General features: G+C 34.3%; 1 protein-coding gene across 6 annotated transcripts in view; it reads right to left on the bottom strand.

Annotated features, from left to right (window-relative positions):
* Positions 1–23,769, bottom strand: part of CNKSR2 (connector enhancer of kinase suppressor of Ras 2) — a 298,383-nt gene that overhangs the window by 126,678 nt on the left and 147,936 nt on the right. For all 6 annotated transcript variants that reach the window (XM_045472191.1, XM_045472189.1, XM_045472190.1 and 3 more), the window contains 3 exons: positions 22,782–22,901; positions 14,296–14,355; positions 11,465–11,533 (listed from right to left, as the gene is read on the bottom strand). In XM_045472191.1, coding sequence (XP_045328147.1) covers positions 11,465–11,533; positions 14,296–14,355; positions 22,782–22,901 — 249 coding nt within the window. The remainder of the gene's footprint in view (positions 1–11,464; positions 11,534–14,295; positions 14,356–22,781; positions 22,902–23,769) is intronic.

Raw genomic sequence — 23,769 nt, 5'->3', positions numbered from 1 at the left:
ATGAAGCTGGCTAAGTAATTCACAGCCTATGTGTGACATTTTTTTCTATGAACACGGGTAGGCTATAGCTGTATCAGTCCCATCCAGTGCTTGCTAGTTGCAACTAGATCTTTCATCTCTCATTCAAATAGTCCTTTTCCTTAGTCCTATCTGGAACTCTCTAATTTGGTTCATTTCTTCATTAGTTTCTATCTTGTCTACTACATACAATTCTTAACAATTGTACCCATTTATTGCATTGTACCATGTTCTATTGAAGGGCAAATATGACATGGTACTACAGTTCTGGGGAAAATGATTCCCAGCTTTGGTTCTATGATATCCTAACATATCTTTAGCCATATAATTAAGTGTAGTGATGTCTTGAAATTAACTTATTTCTCTTTAACTGTTATTGAGATACTTATGGTTGACAGATTATAGGTGGTATGATAAAAAGAGGCAAGTATGTGAGTTACAACTTCAAGAAGTTTGGAGCCTCCATGTTGGGATCTAAAGGTAATGGTACACACATGTGAAAATAAGTAAACTATTCATTTTTCAAGATTAGTTTTTCATTTTCTCATTTGTTTCTGGCTATAGTTTTAACATATTGTGTGACAGACCCAAGAAACCATGTAAAGATATAAAAGTAATTTTAAAGAACGATTGTATTCTTTACATTGGCTGCAATGAAAGCCTTTTTGTACCAGGAGATGGAGCTTTGAAAGAAGGAAGAAGGGATCCTAGTGGTGGCTAACACAAGAGACTAATCCACTAATATGGAAAGGAATTAAATAAGGTACAAAATTTTAAGAGATAATGGGTTAAAGATACATATGAAGAAAAACATTCTAATAATCAAAGACATCCAAAACAGAATCAGCTAACTCGTGAAATAGTGAGCTCAACACCACCAGAAACGTTTCAATATTCTTGCAGAGGCTAAATGATTACAACAGATTTCCAAAGCCATGATACATTCCAACTCTAATGCACAGAATGGGTAGGAAAATGGAAATAAATGAAACAACAGATTAGGTACTGGTATATTCTCAGATTGCTCATTCTCCATCTTTTCTTCCTCCTCACAACCAATAAATGTAGGTATTTACCCTAGGCTGTTAGACCCCTAATACTGCATGCTGTCTTCTTACAACGATCTCTTCTCTTCCCAGAGATTCCTTTAACAACTTTGTGTATATGACTCTCAAATCTAATCATCTCTGCTTCCTCGAAGAACTCTAGTGACATACTTGCAAGAGTTCAGTTCATCCATACTAATAGCTACTTACTAATCAAGCAACAATAATTCACTATGCTATATTCTTCATATCTATATTACATTGCTTTTATTTATATTTTAATTCTTAACAGCTCTATGAGGTGAACTATTAAACCTATTTCACATGTGAAAAATCTGAAGCAAAAAGAGATTAAGTTTTCTCAGCTACTATTACAAATATGGTTAAGTGGCAAAGCCCGAATTCATATTCAAGTCAGTTTGATTCGAAAGCACAAAGCATTATGAGAGCAAGCACGCCCCACTCCCTAAATATCCCGCTGGTAGTTCAAGAATGCAACATTTTGAAAATCAAACTCAGTATCTCCCTGCCCTCATTCAACATCAATAAAAAGTTCCTCCTCATCCTCTCAAATTTGGAGTATGGCGTTACTTATGACCACTTCCCCCTTTTTTAATCCATGTGTCCTAATGTATAGATCATAGCAACTAATGTCTTTTCTTACTGCCTTAGTTCTGGTTTGCTTTGCTTGCTAGACTTAAAATAGGGTCCTAACTGGTCTTTCTGTCTCTATACTTTTGCAGGTCCAAAATACTGCTACAGTGAAAAAGTATTCTTCCCTTCTCTGAAGACCCAACCAAAGAATCAACTCCTCAAATAGTTCCTTTGTCAATATGGCCATAGTTGTCTATTATTTCCCTTTCATGTGGTTCTCAGACTTCATCATGTGTTAAAATCACCTGGATTCTAAACATTTCTAAATAAAACTAGAGTCTTATTTGTCTGGATATACATGCAATCAATAAGGTGCTTTACAAATGGCAGACACTTAATATATGTTAAAAACTCGACTAGTGACATGATATAGTAACAGGAGAATGTGTTTCAGAGACAATGAGGTGCCTTGAAACTCCAATGGGAGTTTAGTTTTGTGTGTAAAACCAAGATGTATTGAATTTTTCTGTAAATGAATATACTTGATGATACTTAAGTTATAAGAGACTTTCTTTACACCAAATTACCAAATAAACTTTCTTATAAATGAACATTTGAAAAAAAATAGCATTTGCATCTTGGATACTCCAGACCTAAAGTCATAGTGATGTGATTATGACAAGAAATGTAACAGTGAATAAAGTATGTATTTGTCATAGAAAGACTCTGCTTTATCATACACATTATAGAAACACTTTTAAGAAGGTTTTTTTTTAATCAGTAAAATGTTTATAGTGGTTGTAAGTAGTCCAAGTTTCTCTTTCTCAACATTAGAATATTTCATTCATATTAACTTCATGGTCTGGAATGAATCTTTTAAAAACCACCATATGCATGTTATACAAATTATGTATTATTATAAGTTATAGATAGTATATTTTTCACATGTTGAACTACTAATATTATTTTCCTGACTGTCCAAGGTAGCACAAGCCAGTGTCTCTAAGCAATGGCAAGTCCTACCACTTACTAGTTTAGATGTAATCTCCAACTTGCACACTGAAATGTATTTTACATGCAACACAAACAGGATTAAAATTTCCCAAGAGAGTCTTTAAGGTATCCCAAGTGTTAAAAGCCAGAGGTTCTGCTTTCTTGTAGATGGGGCTTGTAATTGCTTTGATCAGGCTTTAGCAGACACCAGGGGTTCCTTGGGTGAAGGGCACCATAAGTGGCAGGTCCTTGGACAATGGGTTGCCCAGATTAGGTGCATAAGAGGTTTTGGGGTTGGTGCTGAAGAGATGAGTGGCTTCCTTTCCTCTTGGTACATAGAGGGAAGAAGTAGTCTCTGATCCCTTTAGTACATGACCTAGCCTATCTGATTCCCAAACACCTGGTGAATTATTTGACCAACACATGAAAATAATCTCTATACCAAGAAGCCAAAGTTAAAATAAGCATAAAGGAATAATTTAGGCCTATCAACCCAGAACTTCTTTACCTTTGTCACAGCTGTATTTGAAGTTACAAGAAAGCATCTCTATACCTAGACAGGGAGATAGGACATTTCTTAAACTATTTTTAAAGTTATTATCCTTCACAAGACAAAGTAATAGATTCATTAACATTTACACATGCTCTTGTGTATACACACACTCTTACTCACAAGTTGTAATGTATAAATTATACCTCTTCACAAGGGATATTTCGAAGAGATTTGAGGTGTGCCTATATGAATATCTGATGACATCAGCCATGCTATACCCAAATGTCCTGCTCTTTTTAAAAGCACTGAATAGACTTAATTCAATACACAATCCACCATGCTGTGACTGATGACACTCTATTTTTACCAAATATTTTGTTGCTGAGATATTTATTATAATGTTCTATTCCTTTGCATTACTAAAAGTTACTGAAGTAACTTAAAAAATGTTTTTAATGTTTATTTTTGGGAGAGAGAGAGGGAGAGCATGAGCAGGGGAGGGGCAGAGAGAGAGGGAGACACAAAATCTGAAGCAGGCTCCAGGCTCTGAGCTGTCAGCACAGAGCCCAACGCGGGGCTCGAACTCACAAAGTGCGAGATCATGACCTGAGCCGAAGTCGGATGCTTAACCGACTGAGCCACCTAGGCGCCCCATGAAGTAACTTTAAACAAAACCTTAGTATTGTTATTTTTACAAACATTAGTTTAGGAAAGGTAATATAGAGAGAAGATAAAGGGAACAAGCATTTGAAAAGAAGGAATATGGAAATTAAAAGTTTGACTTTTATTAGGGGAAAAAATTCCACAATTTTACATCTTTATTCATTGAACCGTGATTCATCTCATGTCCTCCCTAACTTTACAGGTCACTTATCCAGTGAAATAAGATGATGTCAAGGCATTTGTTTTTTATGTGGCTTAATTTTAGTGTGAAACTTGGACCATATTGAGTTGCTCACAATTTGATTTACATGTATGTTTTAGTACCTAATATTTTCATGTGAATCTCACAGATAGTCATATACACAATGTGTGTAGTATATTTAAGGAGAAAGCACAGAGAACACAATTTCTCACTGCTACAAAATGAACAAGTAGTCCAAGACACAAAGCCAACTTAAGGACTACAATAAACTAGTAGTTTTACCTACTGCACACCACCTTCCTGGAACCTTTTTCTCCATAACCAACAAGTTCTGAGGGCTACATCAGAATTTCTTGGTTGGCTCATGGGGAAGCTCGCGGGAGGAAGAAAAGTCATTTTTTTCCTGTAAGTTTTACGAATCACCCACATAGTTTTCACCAAGAGTGACTGATTTACATATGCTGTTACTTGCATAATTTCCTGTTTCTATTACATATACTAACTGCAACCTTTCTGTCACTGGTGTCTTTGCTTCTGTGGCAGGCTTATTTAAAAACTGTGGGTACAGTTTAGCATCTTGAGCATAAAGCTCTCTTTCCCCTTTTCCATTTCCATATGGTGTTTGGTAATATTGTGGTTTCTGAAGGCCAAAGGTTTATTTTGGGGGATTAATGGTTTACATTCATATATGCTATAGAAAATTCAATAAAAGCCAATGTTATTTTTATTTCATTCTAACATAAAATTGAGTGAATCTGAAAGCCACTGCTAGGGAAAGATGGAGGAAGAAGACAAATCACACTTTGGGGGTGAATAATACCACAGAACCTCATTCTCCCCAAAATCAATAACATATTTTAAAAGAACCAGAATAATATAGGTTCTTAACTAAAATTTTAAAAGATATTTACATGAGTTAAATTTTAAACAATTTTGTGTTTACATATTAAGAAATTATTATATCAGCCATTCCTTCCTATATTCCATTTCTGTTCTTCTTGTAAAGATGTTGGAAATAGGCATTTTAAAACAAAGAGTCTTAGTCAAGGAAACTAAGGAATGAAACAGAGCATTGTTATCTAAAAATCTACAGCTCCTATTTATAAGAATTTTGAGAAGGAATGAAGAAAACACGTGTATTTATGAAAAATCATGCTTAAATTTCATTTAGGAATCCAAATGGAAAATATAATTAAAAGTAACCAAACCCCTACTATTCAAAAAATAACAGGCTTATAAATGTACAACTTTTGCTATGAATAATGTTTATAATATCATTTACTGTTAGACATTTAACAAAGACACATTTACTTGAAAATATAAGCAAACAGTGCAATAGTTATCTATATGTAGCAAAAAAACCCCAAAGCATGTGTATATATGCAGATATAACTAAATAACCAGCATTTTAAATCTTTATTAATAAAAAATATAGTTTAAAAACTTCCATAATGGCTATAAATACTTTCACTGCTGTAGTTATCTTTAGAAATAATTTTGTCAGAAACCTAATAACTCAGACAAAAAAGGTAACTCAATGTCAGCTCCAAATGGGGCCAGAGTGAACTCTCTAAGCCATTTGTTCCAATTAAAAAAACTCTTTATTGCCCAGTATTAGGATAGTAAGATGAGTGAAATGTAAAAGTAATCAGTTATTACATTACCTAAAATTTCAGCCACCAGGCTGACCAGAATATTAATTTAGTGGATGAAGTCTACATTTGAATCCTAAGGCTAAGTAACCTAAAAAAGAATTTAAGATTATTATCATTATCTCTTGAATTCCCTATTTTGTGATACTCTAATGTGTTTCCCTTTCATGCGATAATTTTTTCCTTTATCAGGCACTTAAATGTTATCTACTAATTGCCCACCTCTATTATAGACAGACAGTGAATGAGGCAATTGTGACTGGCTGACTTTTGCCTTTTTGCTAGGGGTAGGAAAAGGGCTGCAGGTATTGATACTAATTTGCAAGTGAGTTGCACACTTAGTAAGCTTAGTAAGTAAGAACATCAGCCAATAGATACATTTGAAACACAAAATAATCACTTATAAGAAAATCTCTTAAAATTGCATGTAAAAATAATGAGATCATATTAACTGTATGTTGAAACCAAAGATGTATACTACTAATAAAAACAAACTGGAGTAACCATTTTCAAAAGCAATTATGTTTTCCTGGTGAAGCTAAGAAAAAAATGTCAGGATGTAGAAATCTGCAGAAAAAATAAATTGGTTAACAGGAAGTTATCATTACTAAGGCATCATACAAATTATCTCCTTTATATAAAACTTAATATAATAAATTTCAGTTGGTAATAGAAAACACATAAAGTATTATGTTGGATAATAAAGTAATGAATTAATTTCTCTAGGCAAAATAAAATATATAGCTTAAATCAATATGTGGAACTTTGAAACCAGTTTCCACACATTCTCATCAAATCTACAACGTTTAATGCCAAAAAGAAGAAAAAATCTATTATAACCTCATAAACTACCTATTATATAAGGTGATCTGAAATTCAATATTACTATGAGTAACTAAAATCCATGATGCACTGTTTCCTTTAATTTTTGGTAAATGACTCTTCATGATTTTTTTCCCTTAGAAAAGAGAACATTCACGTCCTGTTTTAGAATACCAATTCCTTAAAATCCTAACAGAGTTATTTTATGGTATTATCATAATCATTCATTTAGCAATGTGTGAAACACCATGCTAATACATTCAATCTCTGTATTCCAGCAACATCTTGTGTTTACAGGGATAAGACATGAGGTGCACCAGAAATACTACCATTTGAGGTCTCAGTTTTCAATATATTGGGCATAAGGAATTATAAGGTAAATACTTTCTCATCTTAGAAGGAAGAACAGAAGAAAATAGGCAAGAATAAAAAAAATGAACAATGTGAAGAATGGAGGAGAAACAGTCAAGTGAGAAGTGATGAGGATGGCAAAGGAAAGGAGAAGAAAATGGAATTAGAAAAAAAAAACCTTAAAAAATAAAGACAATAATTTGGTAAATTAAAAGATAGAGAGAGAGACACAGAGAGAGAGAGAGAGAGAGAGAAAGAAAGCACATCTGGTGTTAGTCAATACCATGGTATTGATTTCACTGACTAAGCCACTCCTTGTGGAAGTCCAGGGGCTGGGTGGTAGGGTGAGAGGGAGGAGAAGGGAAAGCTTGGCTTTAATGGGTCACCACATTCTGCATCCGTTCTGAATATGCTGGCTTCCCTTTTAAACAATACTCTCCTGTTGTTATGGGGTTGAAGGAACAAAAGGGTGAGGACAGAGTCAAAAAGGAGAGACTAGAGGTGAGAATAAGATAGAATAAGGGAGACACCTTTGAGAATTATATAAATGAAGTTAGAATGACCTTTCCAGATGATTCAATAGTTCTTTAATATGTTCTCCTTCCCCCAGCCCCCACTGCCACCATCTGCAAATCTTGTTGAGCAATTATTTACCATTTAGGGGGTAACAAAGACCACTAGCTCATAGAATTCATCTTCCATTTCTCACTAATCAGTGTCCAACATCCCAGCTATTTACTAATGTCTATCTTTTTTACTATCCCAACCTAGTTATTTTCCATTCCAGTAGCCTTATAAAGGCCACATATATTATAAAAGCCACATATATTAAACCATTTCTTGCCAGAAGGTAGTCAGGTTCCAGAAGACCTTTCAAAATAATAGTGAATATGTTTGAATATTTACACAAAATGAAAGGAAATTTTCCAAATGTTGGATTCAACCACCACATACCCCACTCCTTTTAACTGATATTTGTAAGAAGAAAATACTTGTTTTTAGTATGGATAGAATCTTTAAAACACTTACACACCAAAAACAGTATTAACATAAAATTTAACAGATTCATTAGGAGTATGCCCAAATAGATTTAATAACTATAGTCTCATCAGCTTAAAAAACGTGTTAAAAGTGCATCATGAGGGCAGAGTTGCTGGTTCAAACTATGCCGAGGTATCTCCCAGAGAGAGGGATGTAGTGGCAGATGAAGTGGAAAAAATCTTGGGAGATTCCAGCAGCTGTGAGGAGTTGGATCTTCACTGGCGGGCAAGACATGCAATAGGACTCAGTCTGCTTTGCTTGGATGTTCATGATTTTTTCTTCTTTCTACCTGGCAGCCACAGTTTCTCAGCCACAGAAGGGTGTTGATTTGAAAAGCTTAAAAGCCATTTATAATAAAGAATATAGCAATATGAAAAAGGACATAAAACTTCCAGTTTCATTTCAAATAAGAAAATATACTTTTTAAAAAAAGAGCAAACTAGAAAACACATACACCTAATTGGACATCTTGAAGATATACCATACTAGCAATTTCAAAAAATAGTATTAGAATTCATCTGTGAGTTATTCAACTTTCTCAGATCCTTAGGGAAAAATTTCAAATTGCTTTTCTATGGGTTTTAAAATAAGAAAAGTTGTCCGATTTTATATTGTACATTACTAACTTTAGCAGTAGAAAATTTTAGAATTACAGAAAAATACTAACTGAGGTAATAACATTCAAAATATAAGATTGAACATTACTCTTCATTATTAGGTCTAAATTGGTTTGGAACAATATTGGCAATATCTCACTATACTGGTCAACTAATCACTGGATTAAAAAATAATATTAAATAAGTATTTCCAATGCTTTAGGTCATACCTTAACATAATTATTAAATCATAACCAACCCCGAATATCTCTGTTAATTAATGTAGGGATAGAAGGGGACTTTGTAGACTACAAATAATTTATATCTATTTCAACTAATTTATCTACCTACCAAACCTTTTATAGTAACAAAAACAAGATAACTTCCATTTTATCACCTCTGTATATTATCTAGTAAGAAGTTAAAAGCATTGTATAGACCACAAAGGAGGCAACAGCAAGAGAGGGCAGACTAGGCTGCCTTTAATACAATGCACCATTCTTACATAAATATGCTTCTCATTGGAACGTAAAGAAGAAAATCTGGTAATTGATCACGTTATTAAGGAAGTCTACTTTCAGGGAATTCAATGTATTCTCCTGTCAGGGAATGTCTCTGTTACCCCCCAGAATCAATTTGTAGGCTCTAGTAGCAGTTTGCCAAGAAATATGACTCCAATTGGTCCAATAGCTGTTGTAGGTAAAAGGGAGGAAGGGAGGTCGGAAAGTTAATTTTTATTGAGTTCTTAATGAGTGCCTGGCATTGTGACACGTGTTTACATATCTATCTGAAAGAAAGGAGTGAGGAAGTAACAATAAAGTTAAATTTCTTACCTTTCACCCCTGCTTAATCTCTCACTGAATCCTGAGTTTTACTTACATGATCCTTAGAATTCTTCCCCTTTGTTTAATACTTTTATAATTTGAGTTTGGGGAGGGAATGTAACAAAATTGAAGGCCCTGGAGTCAGAGAGCTTTGAGTTGCAGGTGAGTCAAACATTCTGAGTCTCAATTTCCACAAATACCTTCTTCATATAATTATTTTAAGTAGTAAGTGACATAAAATACTTGAAGTACTTAGCATGATGCTTGATACTCTGTAAGAACTCAGTAAGTGTTGGCTATGGTTATTATTATTATGAAATGGTAAGGTGATGCTTAACTAGTTACTATGATTCGCTTAAAGCCATAAGTCAATTTCAGAGCAAAAACTAGAAGTAAGTTTCCCCAACCATCATTCTCTGTCATTTTCAATATTCTAGAATATTCCTGTGATGCAAAGATGTATTTATACATTTTCACAGTATTTACGTATTGCCAATCCATATAGATTTTATTAGTTCACTTGTAGTCCTTTAAAGACTTTCATATTCATTTGTAAACATCAGAATCTTTGCTCCACAAAGAGTATCTTTTGAACAATTTTATTTTTCATCAGAGACTAATTTCTACTCTCTTAGGATTGACCAACTTGATACTGGTCCAAGTATTGAAAAGATGTCATGTTTGTTAAGGTCACATTGCAAGAATGGAGGCAGCATGAACATTATAAGAGGAAGAAGTTGCCTGTCTACTGGAGTACCTGCTTTATCCCACTGCCCAAATCCTCAGTCGAGGGGACAAGAAACTTTAGTTAGGACGACCACTTTTTATAGTTTCTAGTAATGACAACTTTCTCATTATCAAAATTGTTATAGTGTGGAAAGGTTTGCTGATTACCAAAATTCTGCATTAATTAGTATTAACCTTACACCTACACGTTTAATTTTTTAAACTTTTATTAACTTTTATTCACTTAGTGAATTCATTGAAGAAACAGCATAAGTTTGATTATCAGTGTTCAGGAGCCTCTCTACAATATCACAAAGTTCTCAGTTCACTCAAAGCCAAAAATGAAATGGCTTCTGCCTCGACATTAGTATCAATTAGAAAGATTGGAGTTTTTCACGCCAGTCTTCTTATCCCCAAAATATAGCCTTTCTTTTTAAAAGTTTCTTCTATGACTAGAATAGGCAAAAAAAATTTGGTTAAAGGGTACAATAAGAAATAATTATTAATTCTAAAGGATTAGTGAGCTATAAGTAAATATTTACCGCAAAAAACACATTTTTTTTTCCAAATGAAGCTTATTGTATTAATAATTATTATTTTAACTTCATTTGTTTTAAACAATACACTTTATTTTGGCAGATATAGAAGAAGTAAGTAAATCAACTGAGACAGAAAACAAACCAAAGTGAAAAATCACGATGTTCATTTTCTAAACCTAACATTAAGAAAAATGGCCCTTGAAAGTCTAACACTGACACAAAAGTGCCGCTGTCAAGATCTTAGCCTAGAAATGGATTCATGAGGTTCACAGAGCAAGAAAATTTTAGGAACTTATTTAGTTAAGTGCAACAGTTTTAAAACAAAAACTGTAGTCTCCTTCTGGGAAATGAAAAGCCAATTTAGCTATTAATGTTAAAATTAAAAAAAAAATTGACATTTAAAATAAACCATTTTACCAGACACTTCAGTGAACAAATCAATGTTTTTTTTTTGTTTTTTTTTTTAACAAATCAATGTTAAAGTAGTTGAATGAATGTATGCTGTTAAAAACATACCTACTAGGTAATTCAATAGTTTGTAAAGTAAAACTTAAAAAGTTTTATCAAGAAAAGGTTGAATTTGTATGCATTTACATTAATTTCTATCCCAAAATTATTAGCTCAGTTCATGGGGTGTATAACGTTATCCCATACCTGCCCATGTAGAAATGCATATGTAACCTCAGTCAACACCAATATTTCCAAGCCTTATATTAAAACCATGTTTTTTAAAACACTATGCCTTACCTTCTATCAAATATGAATATTTATTCAGCTATCTTAAGAAAGGCTGTTCAGTCATTTTGTACACAACAGGTGTTTTATTTCAATTGGTATTCTTTTAAAGCTTTAGCAAATATTTATATTAGTTCCTCCCATTGACTCATAAGGTAATTATACATACCACAGTCTGATGGTTAACTTGAATCACTTCATCGCCAGCATGGATTTTCTTGCACCGATCTGCAGGTGACTAAATTTAACATAATGGAAATGATAAAAAACACAAATTTTATCAGTCATTTCCTTTCCCTGAAAATACTACAGTAAGTCTACATCTTTAAATTAGACCAAGACTTCAATTATCTTCTTTAAAAAATTAAGCTAATACAAATGACTACAAGTGTTTAATATATTGTTTGTATTCTATAGATAACTAAAATAATTGAAAGTTAAAATTCACTTGAAAAGTGATATCCAGTTTATTTTTTATTCATTTCCAATTTCCAATTATTTCAAAACAAAGAAGTCTTGACATAATATTAACCTCAATTCAACAAATTTTGAAATTCGCAAAAGAATTATCTGTCATAGGCCAGAATTCAAGGTAAGATGATATCTCAGACAAATCCAGTTACTCAAGTTATAATACAAGTAAACTCTTAAGAGGGTAGTTCATCTAGGATATTAACTCAACCCTAAGAATGGTATTGTAACAAGAAAAAAATGTATTTTTTCATAGCACCTTTAGAAGGTAGGCTTATTACCAAATCAGACAAGTATGATGCAGTAATTCTGACACGTTTGTAAATCATTACTGTAACAGAGTTGTAACTATACTCAGTTCCTGTGCTATCTGACTCATAACTGATCTTTTTAAAGGAGAGTATAGAAGAAAAACATCAAGCCAATGGCTCTAGTCATGGTGTAAAAAGAAAATGATAGTTGGTATATAAAATTGAAAGAAACTGAACCAACCTCTTTCACAGATAAGTAAAAAAGGCAATAATATAAATTATAGACTTTCAGTGTTAAATGGGACTCTAGAGATCATTTTGTCCAAGCTTCTCATTTTACCTATGAGAAAATTAAGAAACTAGGGCAGAGCAAAGCAAAGTAACTTAACCACTTTAGTGAGCAGCTCTTTACTAAGACTCAACACAGATCTCCTAATGATAAATGACTAAGGATACCAAAAAGTATGAAATACTTTCAAGAATAAAGAATTAAGTGATAAGCCATTAATATATGGTTCATATCTGAACTACTCACAAAATCAATCTTTCTGTGATCACTCACCCATTTATCAAATATTACTGAGTAATTAATATGAGCTGTACATAGTGTTTAACTTTTTTACAGACTTCAGACAATATAGAGATGAATTCCTATCAATTTCTTCAAGATATAGTTCCACATCAACATTTCTGTGATTCCTTCTCTGGTTTTACTTGGCAGCATTTATGATTCTTTCCTTTGTCTGTCTATGCAAATTTCACTACCTGTTTACACACATAAACCCCTAGTTGCATTCTTTAGGAACAGCAAGCTAGTTTAGTTTAAAAATTCAATACTTAGCCCCTTGCCTGGAACACAGCAGACATGAAGCAAAAGTTTGTTATAAGAACAAATGAATAAATGAAGGGTCAGAGGAATGTACAAAAAAATGAGAATGATCAATCAGTGACAGGAGTATAGTTTACAGTATGTCACTGCATTTAAATTTTTTAAATGGTTGACAATAAGCATATAACTGATATTTCTGATCACATATAACTTATACTTAATACCAAATGTGAAACCAGTACAGGAATCCAACTGCAATCTATATAATGTGTTTCACTATTCTCAAGAAACCAAGAGAAGGGAGTAGAAAAAAAAAAACAATAAATGATTAATAAGTGAATTAGATGAAGAGAATGTTGATTTTTTTTTAAAAAGAAAATGCTGGTAAGATATTGAGATCTATAATAATTAGAGATTAACTCCGCCTCAGTCTTTGAAGAAACACAGCATTAATATGCAGTTAGTCAGAATTACTAAAAGAAAAACAATTCATAGTGCAGCACCTACTTAAGAGTAAGATGGAAATCTGGGACAAATATGGGAATAATGATTTATTACACTATTCAAATCTATTATACTGATAGTGTTCAGGCTCAACACGATCATTTCACATTTCTGTAGCTCTTTACAGCATAGCCTTACACATTTATTAGCTTATTTGATTTTCGTATCAACTTAGTGAGGTATGTAGTGCAGATAATATTTCCAATTTACAGCTGAAGAAACTAAAGCAATGATAGGGTAAGTGACTTGCCAAGAATTACACTGCCATTAAGATGTAGAATTAATTGTAGGACTTAGGTCTAGGGACTCTGACCCATGGCTTGCAGAGATTCTCAAATTTGAGCATGTCTCAGAATCACCTGTTAAAACATACTCTCTTTTAATAAGAAACAGGGTGGTCTGCAGAATTTGTGATTCAGTAGTTCTAGGGTGGGGTGTGAGAATTTGTATCTCTAACAAGTTGCCAAGGGAGAGTGATGCTGCTCATCCAGAGAGGGACCTCACTGTGAAAACTGGTGAGCTATACCATGCTGTCTCTCCAATGAATTAAGCTGAATTATAATGCAGTATTCAGAAAGCCTGAATTATCTGATGCTTCTTTCTTATATAAATTTTTTTAACATAACTAACCTATTTGACAGATGGAAGTGGATTCTTTCAGATGTCACAATAACTTGTCATAAACCAGAAAATACTTAAAAAGGCAAATATGTGGCTGTAAACAGAAAACATCTGATTTACTCTAAGTAACCAATTATTCTAAACGAAATGAAATGACTGAAATTCTTTCCAAACCAGCACTTACTAACTCAATGTGTCTTATTTAGTTTTTTCTCCTAATCTGTTCATGTCCTCAGAAGTCAACCTCAATTATGTGTGGTAAGTAAGTTGTTTAACAATAAAAAGAAATACACACACCAAAATCTGAAATGTTACAATACTTACATTTTCTGTAGTTCCAGTAATTACATGGAGCCCATCATATGTTGATTTAATATACATACCCTAAGAAAAAGACAGCATCATAAAAACAAGTGAAGTGACTAGAATATTGGAATATTCAAGTATATTATAACCTCATTTACACACACAAAAAACTTATCCTATCAAAATGCTACAGGCCCAATGAATCCCTATTCAATAATGATGTCTTTAAACTAGTAAAAAATTCCTAACTGAATGTTCTGGTTTCTAAAGTTTGGCTGAAGAAGCCTGTACTCAACTTAATCCAGTAACTACTTGTTAAGTAAATTGGCTGTAAAATTTATAAAATGTAGCATGGTAATTCAATATCCTGAAGAAAGAACACAGCTCACTCCCCCAACGATTCTTACTATTTGTTCTGTGGCAAAATAAAAGTTATAATGGGAAATTCAAATACTGGTTATTAGAGTATTGTACTTGAAACAAATTACACAATAAAAAATAGGTTTCTACAGAGCCACTTCAAGTACAACTAACTAGAGACAGATGAGTAATAGAATACTGTTAATGTAAACTTTTTTCTCCAGCTCTTTTGTGGACCCCTGTATTTCCTGCCTTCATTTTTATTGATGAAATTTTAACAATTATATCCAATCACTTCTATATCAATAATTAAGAGGTAATGTGTGGCACATCCTCCTCCAAATAAAGAGGGTGAGATTACATTTTCCATTAAAAATTGTTTTTAATGTTTGTTTATTTTTGAGAGAGAGAGAGAGAGAGAGCGTGAGGTGGGGAGGTACAGAGAGAGAGGGAGACATAGAATCTGAGCTGTCAGCACAGAGCCCGATAGCCCGATGTGGGGCTTGAACTCAGGAACCACGAGATCATGACCTGAGCCGAAGTCAGATGCTTAAGGGACTGAGCCACCCAAGCAGCCCTCCATTTTCCATGTAAATAAGTCCATTTTAGGGATATCTGGGTAGCTCAATCAATTAAGTGTCAAACTCTTGATTTCAGTTTGGGTCACGGTCTCATGGTTGGTGGGATTGAGCCCTGTGTAGAGCCTGCCTGGAATTCTCTCTCTCCTCTCTCTCGGCCCCTCCCCTCATTTGCACATGCTCTCTCACTCTCTTTCTCTCTCTCTCAAAAAAAAAAAACCATTAAATATGGAAACGCTCTATTACAATGTAAAGTTATCTAGGTATCTTGAAATTGTATAAACTGTAAAAACAAACAAAAACTTTAAATTATGGATAGTTATAGAACTTGAAGGGAAAAAAATATCACAAGAAAATATTCACACTATAAATGGGGGCACCTGGGTGGCTCAGTCAGTTAAATGCCCACCTTTTGGTTTTGGCTCGGGTCATGATCTCATGGTTGGTGGGTTTGAGCCCCATGTCCAGCCCCGTGCTGATGGTGCAGAGACTGCTTGGGATTCTCTCCCTCTCTCTCTCTCTGCCCCTCCCCTGCTCTCTCTCTCAAAATAAATAAATAAACTTAAAACAAAATTAAATATTAAAATATTTAATATTTTATGGCCTTTTTTCCTCTCTAATAAAGATTCTGTTACTTTTCTCTTTGGGAAAATAATTACATGAAGTTTTACTAATACAAGTGCTTTGCATTTCAAAATATTGATTTCAAAAATTAAAAAAAATACGAATTTTAATGAACTTGAAGTCTAAAATATAATGGACTTAAAAAGAACCAATAGGGGCACCTGGATGGCTCAGTTGGTTGAGTGTCCGACTTCGGCTCAGGTCATGATCTCATGGTTCGTGAATTCAAGCCCTGCGTGGGGCTCTGGGTGGACAGATCAGAACCTGGAGCCTGCTTCGGATTCTGTGTCTCCCTCTCTCTCTCTGCCCCTCTCCAGCTTGCACTCTGTCTCTCCCTCTCTCAAAAATAAATAAACATTAAAAAAAAGAACCAACAATATCTTTTCAGAAAAGCACTTATTCTAGCACTTATGTAGACAGTTACTATATGTTAATTTCTCATACCTTTAGGTTAATTGTATATTTAGATAACTGAATGTACATGTATTTCCATTGAAAATAAGTAAGAAATAAAAACAAGAAGAAGAAAAGTTCATGGGATAGTACTATTAAAAACTGGGTAGGTTTGGGGGTGCCTGGGTAGCTCAGTTGGTTAGGCGCCTGACTCTTGATTTAGGCTCAGGTCATGATGTCACAATTTGTGAGATTGAGCCCCATGTCAGGCTCTGCACTGACAGCGGGAGCCTGCTTGGGGTTCTCTCTCTCCCTTTCTTCCATGTGCTCTCTCACTCTCAAAATAAACAAACATTAAAAAAACACTGAGTAGATTTGAATTAAGAAGTCATTTCAGTAATGTCTTCTGCCTAAAATGTTGAGGGGCGCCTGGGTGGCTCAGTCAGTTATGTGTCCAACTTCAGTTCAGGTCATGATCTCGCGGTTTGTAAGTTTGAGCCCTGCGTCAGGCTCTGAGCTGTCAGCACAGAGCCTGACGCCTGCTTCAGATTCTGTGTCTCCCTTTCTCTCTGGCCCTCTCCTGCTCACACTCTGTCTTTCTCTGTCTCAAAAATAAATAAACATTGAGAAAATAAAAAAAATAAAATGTTGATATCTGTTCCAAAAATGGCTGAGCCTGGATCACTAATGTGAAACAAAATGAATATAATTTAAAAGGTATGTATTTACCTGTGAACTCTAGTTCCTTAAATGAAAGTTCATTACTTCATCTAAAATAAATAACTAACCTCAACAGAAGTGCAAATAGAAATTAATTAAGAAATTGGCTAGTAGTTGTTGCCTATGACCATATGGTAATATTCAACCTTACACTGGTGGCAAGTGTATACCATACTCACTTTCTAAGTTAACATTTATCTCATTATTTATGGGAAGGTAAATCTAATGGTGTTATTATAGAAGTTAACAGAGGACAAGATCCTTGCCATCATTTTTCTTTAGGCATTAACAAAATTACATCAGATTAATAAAGGATCTGAAGTATATTTGTAAGAGATAAACACTAAATTTTGTTTTAGGTTTTTTACATAGAAGTATTGTGATAGAATAAAGTGGGAAAAGACAGTGAAAGAAATAATATATATTACTTGGACATACAACAGTCATCACTTATCATTCTCTATCACAATCATCACAAATACCTACTTGTTAGCATGTGTCAGGGACTGTTTTAATTGTTTTCTATTAATTTCACAATAGCCTATGTGGTATAAACTATCATTATTTCTGTTTTAGAGATAAGGAAACTGAGGTACAGAGAAGCTAGGGAGTCTGTCCAAGGTGGTGAAGCCAGGTTTCAAGCCTAGGCAGTCTGACTCCAGACGACATTCTCAACCAGTAGACTCCTGACTTACCGATTTATTAACAGAAGAGTTGTGCACCTTCACTTTTATTATAACATAATATTTGGCAATTGTAGATATTCAATTAAACCATTGACTGTTTAACACATATTCTGAAGACCTCTTTAGCCCACCTGCACAATGTGCAATGTGGTTATAAAGACTAACGGGCATTTTACAAACTTATTTTATTCATCTTTTCTTCTGCAAATGGTAAGCAGAAGTTGACTATATTTATCTCTACACTTCTTTCAATATTGTTCATTACTGATTACAAATTAAGGTGTCTGACAAGAGCTCTAAATAGTTTCATTAATGGTTAGGGCATAGAGAAAGTCTAATATTCTAAGATAAATGTTTAGAAAAGGCAGTACAGTCATGCAGATAATAAAAATTCATGGACATACTCTAGTTGTGCCTCTGGAAACAAAATTTTGAGCAATTATTACACAAACTAGGAACTTCAAGACTGGCAATTATAAGCTAAAGCAGGTATCTGTTATTTATAGGAAGAAAATCTCACCATTAATTATATATAACTGTTACACGATTTATATTAAAGTTAATTTGGTCAGAAGGATAAAAATACATATTTTTCATTTTTAATGATTTTTTCAATGTTTCCTTATTTTTGAGAGAAAGAGAATGCACACAATCAGGGGAAGGGCAGAGAGAGAGGGGGACATAGGATCTGAAGCAGGTTCTGTGTTGACAGCAGAGAGCCAAGTGAGGGGTTTGAACTCATGAACCATGAGATCATGACCTGAGCCGAAGCTGGAAGCTTAACTAACTGAGCTACCCAGGTGCCCCCCAAAATATTTTTAAAATGCTTAAATACAGAAGGATCTAGTTATGTATACAGAGTTTAATTCTAGCAACTTCATGGAAGCAATAGGATACAAATAAAGCACATTTTAAAACTGCCACAAAGAATGAAGATATTGTGTTATGCAATATTTTCATTTCAAACCTAATACGCCATCTGTTGTAACGACTTTTAATAATAAAAACTGACTTCATAGTTTTTATCTCCCTTTGGTAGTATTAATGAGAAAAATGGCCAAAAAAGTCAGGTGCCCAAAGAAAGTAAAAGAAGCAAGTTGCTTGGATGAGTTTCAAGTTAATCATCTTCCAAATAATGAAGAGTCCACAGAAATACATCTGATCATTTGTTCACCTTTCAGAAAGGGTCAAACAGTAGGAGGACATGTAATTCAAATGGCTCTATTTCTGGAACAGAGACAAATCTGGTCTTCCATTTCATCAAAACCTTCATTCTTCCTTACTCTTTTTTTCTTTTTTTAAAACCAATTAATTAATTCCAGAGCTGACTTGAACAGTTCCCTCTCTCTTGCTTAGCTTGCCAAAGTGACATTTGCTTCACTTGGTCTCCAAATGTCAACCAATGGGAGCCAGAGCAACCTCACAGTCAAGTCAATGGAGTAGGGCATATTTGAGGATAATCCAAGTGTCTAATAGCAAAAGGACACTCTGAGGCCAAGAGGTTTCCCCAAGGATGTCTCCCCCAAGCCCTTTCTTCTCTGTTCAACTCATCTCTTGGTTCTGATCTAGTCTTGATATGTTGCAATAGTTCTCATTTTGCCTCCTTTAATTTTCTGCTAATCGTTGTTTAAAAACATTTTAGAAGCTAGTTTCATGTTTTAATCATAACTAAGTATGTTTCCCATCATTCCTTATAATGCTTATGACTCTCAAAACTAAGAAATCCTAGGGGATTTGACTGATTAGGTATAAAGTTGATGAACAATTTATCTAGTTCATCAGTGGAAGAACCAACCAGTTACCCTTTGCCTATGAAAGATGTTGTTTTGAAACTGGCAGAAGACCTTCTGCAGATGTTGTAAGCTAATTAAACTTCTTTAAATCTTGGTATACTCTCACCTCTTTCTATTTCTCTCCTTCAAGTACCATTTAGACATTTCTTATGGCTAAGCACATGCTAAATGTTACCAAAATTCTTAAATCTATTTATTTCAAATGTGACTGACTAAACTTGTTTATGTGGTGAATGATTTTTTTAAAAATTAAAAAAAATATTTTTAATGTTTATTTAGTTTTGAGAGAGAGAGAGAGAGTACGAGCAGGGGATGGGCAAAGAGAGAGAGGGAGACAGAATCTTTAGCGGGCCGGGCTCTAGGCTCTGAGCTGTCAGCACAGAACCCGACACGTGGCTCAAACCCATGAACCATGAGATCATGACCTGAGCCAAAGTCAGATGCTCAATCTACTGAGCCACCCAGGCGCCCCAGTGAATGATTTTTAAAATGATACCTTGAATGAATCATATAAAATTTATATTTAGGCATCTCTTTAATATGAATCACAAGAAATAGTTTTTACTTAACTTTTTACTAATATTCAACATTTTGGGTTTTTCTTTTCCTCCTTTGGAAATATTTTCCCAATGAAGTGCTGCCAATTGTCCTTTAATAATGATTTCCCTAGGTGGTTCTAGTTTTAAAATCACCCTCTGAGGGGCACCTGGGTGGCTCAGTTGGTTAAGCGTCTTTCTCTGACTCTTGACTCTGGCTCAGGTCATGATCTTAGGGTTTGTGTGTCCCTCTCCCTCTCTCTGTCCCTCCCCTACTGGCGCTCCCCTTGCCCTGCCATCTGGCTTTCAAAATAAATAAATAAATAAATAAACTTAAAAAAATAAAGTCACCCTCCTAATTCTCTCACACTTCCGTTAAGCAATTTCAGCTTTAAATGTGGGATAATGGAACAAGCTTTGCTAACGTGTACTTCATTGAGATTTACCTGGACTTAAACCCTGGCTCTATTATCTATGTGATATAGGGCAAATTGGTGAAGATCTGTGATTCCATTTTCTCATTTGGAAAATAAGAAAGTACCTACTCTACAGAGTTGTGAGAAAATACTTGGCAAATGGTAAACACTTGTCTTTTTTTTCTCTTCCAGTCTTTCTCAGACTAACTGAATCTGGTTGTTAGCATTTTAAGTTTATGACTGTTCCAAAGAGCAGCCCCATATCTACCTCTTTCAAATTTAAAAAATAAAAGACCTGTCCAGGGCTATACCTTCCATTAAAACGAATCAAGATTTTGGGGCACCTGGGTGGCTCAGTCAGTTAAGCGTCTGACTTCAGCTCAGGTCATGATCTCATGGTTAGTGAATTCGACCTCACATCAGGCTCTGTGTGGATGGCTCAGAGCCTGGAGCCTGCTTCAGATTCTGTGTCTCCTTCTCTCTCTGATCCTCACCTGTTCGCTCACTTGCTCCCTCTCTCTCTTGGAAAAAAATAAACGTTAAAAAATTTTTAAAAAATCAAGATTTCATAATGTCCATTAATTAGCACTGTGTTGACTCACTTCACAAGGTTACTTTCCCCAATGATTTCAGGGGAAATTGGTGGGGGAAAAAATCAGGCTCTTTTCTCCAAATACTGTCCTTAGAACCACAGGCTCATAGAGTTAGAGGAAGCTTTAAAGATGATCTAGTCCACCCTCCCTTTCTTCCTCCAACATTCTATGCATGAAAATAGCAAGGCCAAGGAGGTTAATTTTACTCCTCCACCTCCTCAAGATCACACTCACGGCTGTACTTTATGTAAGTGATTTGTAACTAGGTGTCCTGACTCCTAATCTAAAAGAATATATACTAATTCCTAATCTCCCACTCCACAAATCATGCTGAGAGAGCTTCCTTTCTTTATAACTACTGAAAAATGGGGTGCCTGGGTGGCTCAGTTGGTTTAGCGTCCAACTCTTGGTTTTGGCTCAGGTGGTGATCTCATAGCTTGTGAGTTTGAGCCTTACATCGGGCCCTGTGCTGACAGTGCAGAGCCTGCTTGGAATTCTTTCTCGCTGCCCCTTCCCCCCCCCCTTTCAAAATAAATAAACTTAAAGAAATATAACTACTAAAAAGGGAAACATAAAAAGGAAAATCTTCAATACTACAGGTTGAAAGATGCTTTAAATGAAACTGGACTGTGTAAAGATAGCCAAAGGGAACGGTAAGAATTTAAAATCATAAGTATTACTTCAAATAAATTTATAAATATTAAAAATAAACTCTTAAAACTAATTAAATTTAGATACTATACTTATAGGCTATGATGATGGTATACTTGCTGGCTTTCTGATATACTGATTTCCATCTTCCTAGGAAAACACTGATAAAAGGTACAAAAGCAGGAGAAACTATAGTTATCAAAAAGTAATTTGCCAAATATCAGGAGAAAAGTCACTCATAATATAGATGGCTTCACAGTGAAAAATCACTATTATGCATTGAATAAAAGCCACATAAAAAGTTAAACTTGCTTATAGATCTTTAAGAATATATTACTTGAATTATATTATTTCCAAGACTTCTATTTTCTAAATATCAATAATTATATCCTATGAAAATTCATCTGCAAGGAGAAAGGAGAAACACTGGAGCACCAAACTAATAATTTACAATTGTGTAGGGGGTAAGATGTTCTCCAGTTTCCTGTTTTTTGTCTCTCTGATTAATATTAATTTTATATGCTTTATTTCTAGAGGCCCATTAAAGAAATTTAACCTCTGGGTTAAATTTAGAACCAATATAATTTTTAATCAAGTGAATAAAATATAGAAGATGATTATTATTACATAATAAAAAAATATATCTCTAGATGTCAGCCTAGTTTTGGCAAAATCCACCTGCTTACTCACTCTTTTAAGAAAGAATGGATGTGAGTTATAAACAATATTGGGTTTGTTTAGCTTATACAACCTAAGAGAAAAGAGTCCTATTAAAACCAGTACAAAACAAAGCAAAACAAACAAAACACCTACTGGCATGGGCAGGTAACAATGTAGTTCTTAGTATAAAACTGTTAAACTTCCTTTAAACCTAAGGAACTTTGGTAGGGGGGGTGAAAGAATGTAATACAAGCTAATTTATCACAGGATAATTTAGAAATCGCCATTTTAAATTCCTTTTCATTTTCACTTATCTTCATAAAACTTCTTTTCACAACAAACTCCCACTACTTTAATTTACCTCTGGAAAAAAAAATACCAAAATATTCTAAGTTTGTTAGAATTTATGGATTCCCATATTTGGAGGCTACTTTGCCCACATCATTAGCCATCCAATGATGGATGGTGGCTTTGATAAACATGGTAGCTCTTACCAGCCCTTCACTTGGTTTGATGTTTGCTAGCTGAATCACTTCTAGGTGGGCAGACTGTGAAACCAGAGGATCTGATGACAGGGATATGATGTGGTCACAGACTCCAGAAAGAGTTTTACACTGAAAAAAAAAATTAGGATGAACACATGTTGTATGTAACACGTGAATCACTTTTTGTTATAACTTTCTTACAAGAAAAAATTAAAGAAACATAAGCAGGTGACTTTTTTTTCTATAAAATCTGCATAAAATAGGTATTCAGGTGAAAAAAACATAATACATAAACAACACACCTATATTCTAAATTATGGATACAAGAACTAAAGATCAAAATACAAGAAAGTTATGGTTTTGTTTCTCTTGTTTGATTCATCAGACCTAAAATCAAATCATTATTCCTAAATAATCTTAATAACCACACAACTTCTTGATAACAACCTCTGGATGTAACTAAACTCAATAATTTCAAAACCACCAATGATATGATCAGAAAAGTTTAAAAACAATCCAGTAAACGACCAAAAAGATGAATGTTCCAAGTCTGCTCAGTGAACTTCTCCTACTTATTTGTATATACTTTACTGTTCAAGGTTACCTTTCTATAAATTTCCTATGTCCTTCAGGTAAAGTTTGCCACTTCTTCAATACTGGTTTCTCAGCATTCTATGAAGTCTAAAATTGCATAAATTCTAAAATTGCTTCATTCTGAATCCCTTGAGGCAGAAGCCATGTCCTACTCATCTCTGACTTCTCTTCTTCCCCCTTCCCCACACCTCCACACCAGGTAGAGAGATCTTACAACATATAAGGTACTCAGTAAATACGAGCTGAATAAACTGAGGAACAAAGGAGCTTTAGCACTTAGTAGAGTGGCTTGACTGAGGACAGAGAGCTAATACTTTAGGTTAGGATAAATCTATTCATGCTGCTATAGAACAGATATAAATATGTTAGAGTGAGACATGGTAAAATCATGAAGAGTGGAACA

The sequence above is a fragment of the Leopardus geoffroyi genome, chromosome X (assembly GCF_018350155.1).
Source record: "Leopardus geoffroyi isolate Oge1 chromosome X, O.geoffroyi_Oge1_pat1.0, whole genome shotgun sequence".
Lineage (NCBI taxonomy): Eukaryota > Metazoa > Chordata > Mammalia > Carnivora > Felidae > Leopardus > Leopardus geoffroyi.
This window is presented reverse-complemented; position numbering and strand designations above follow the sequence as displayed.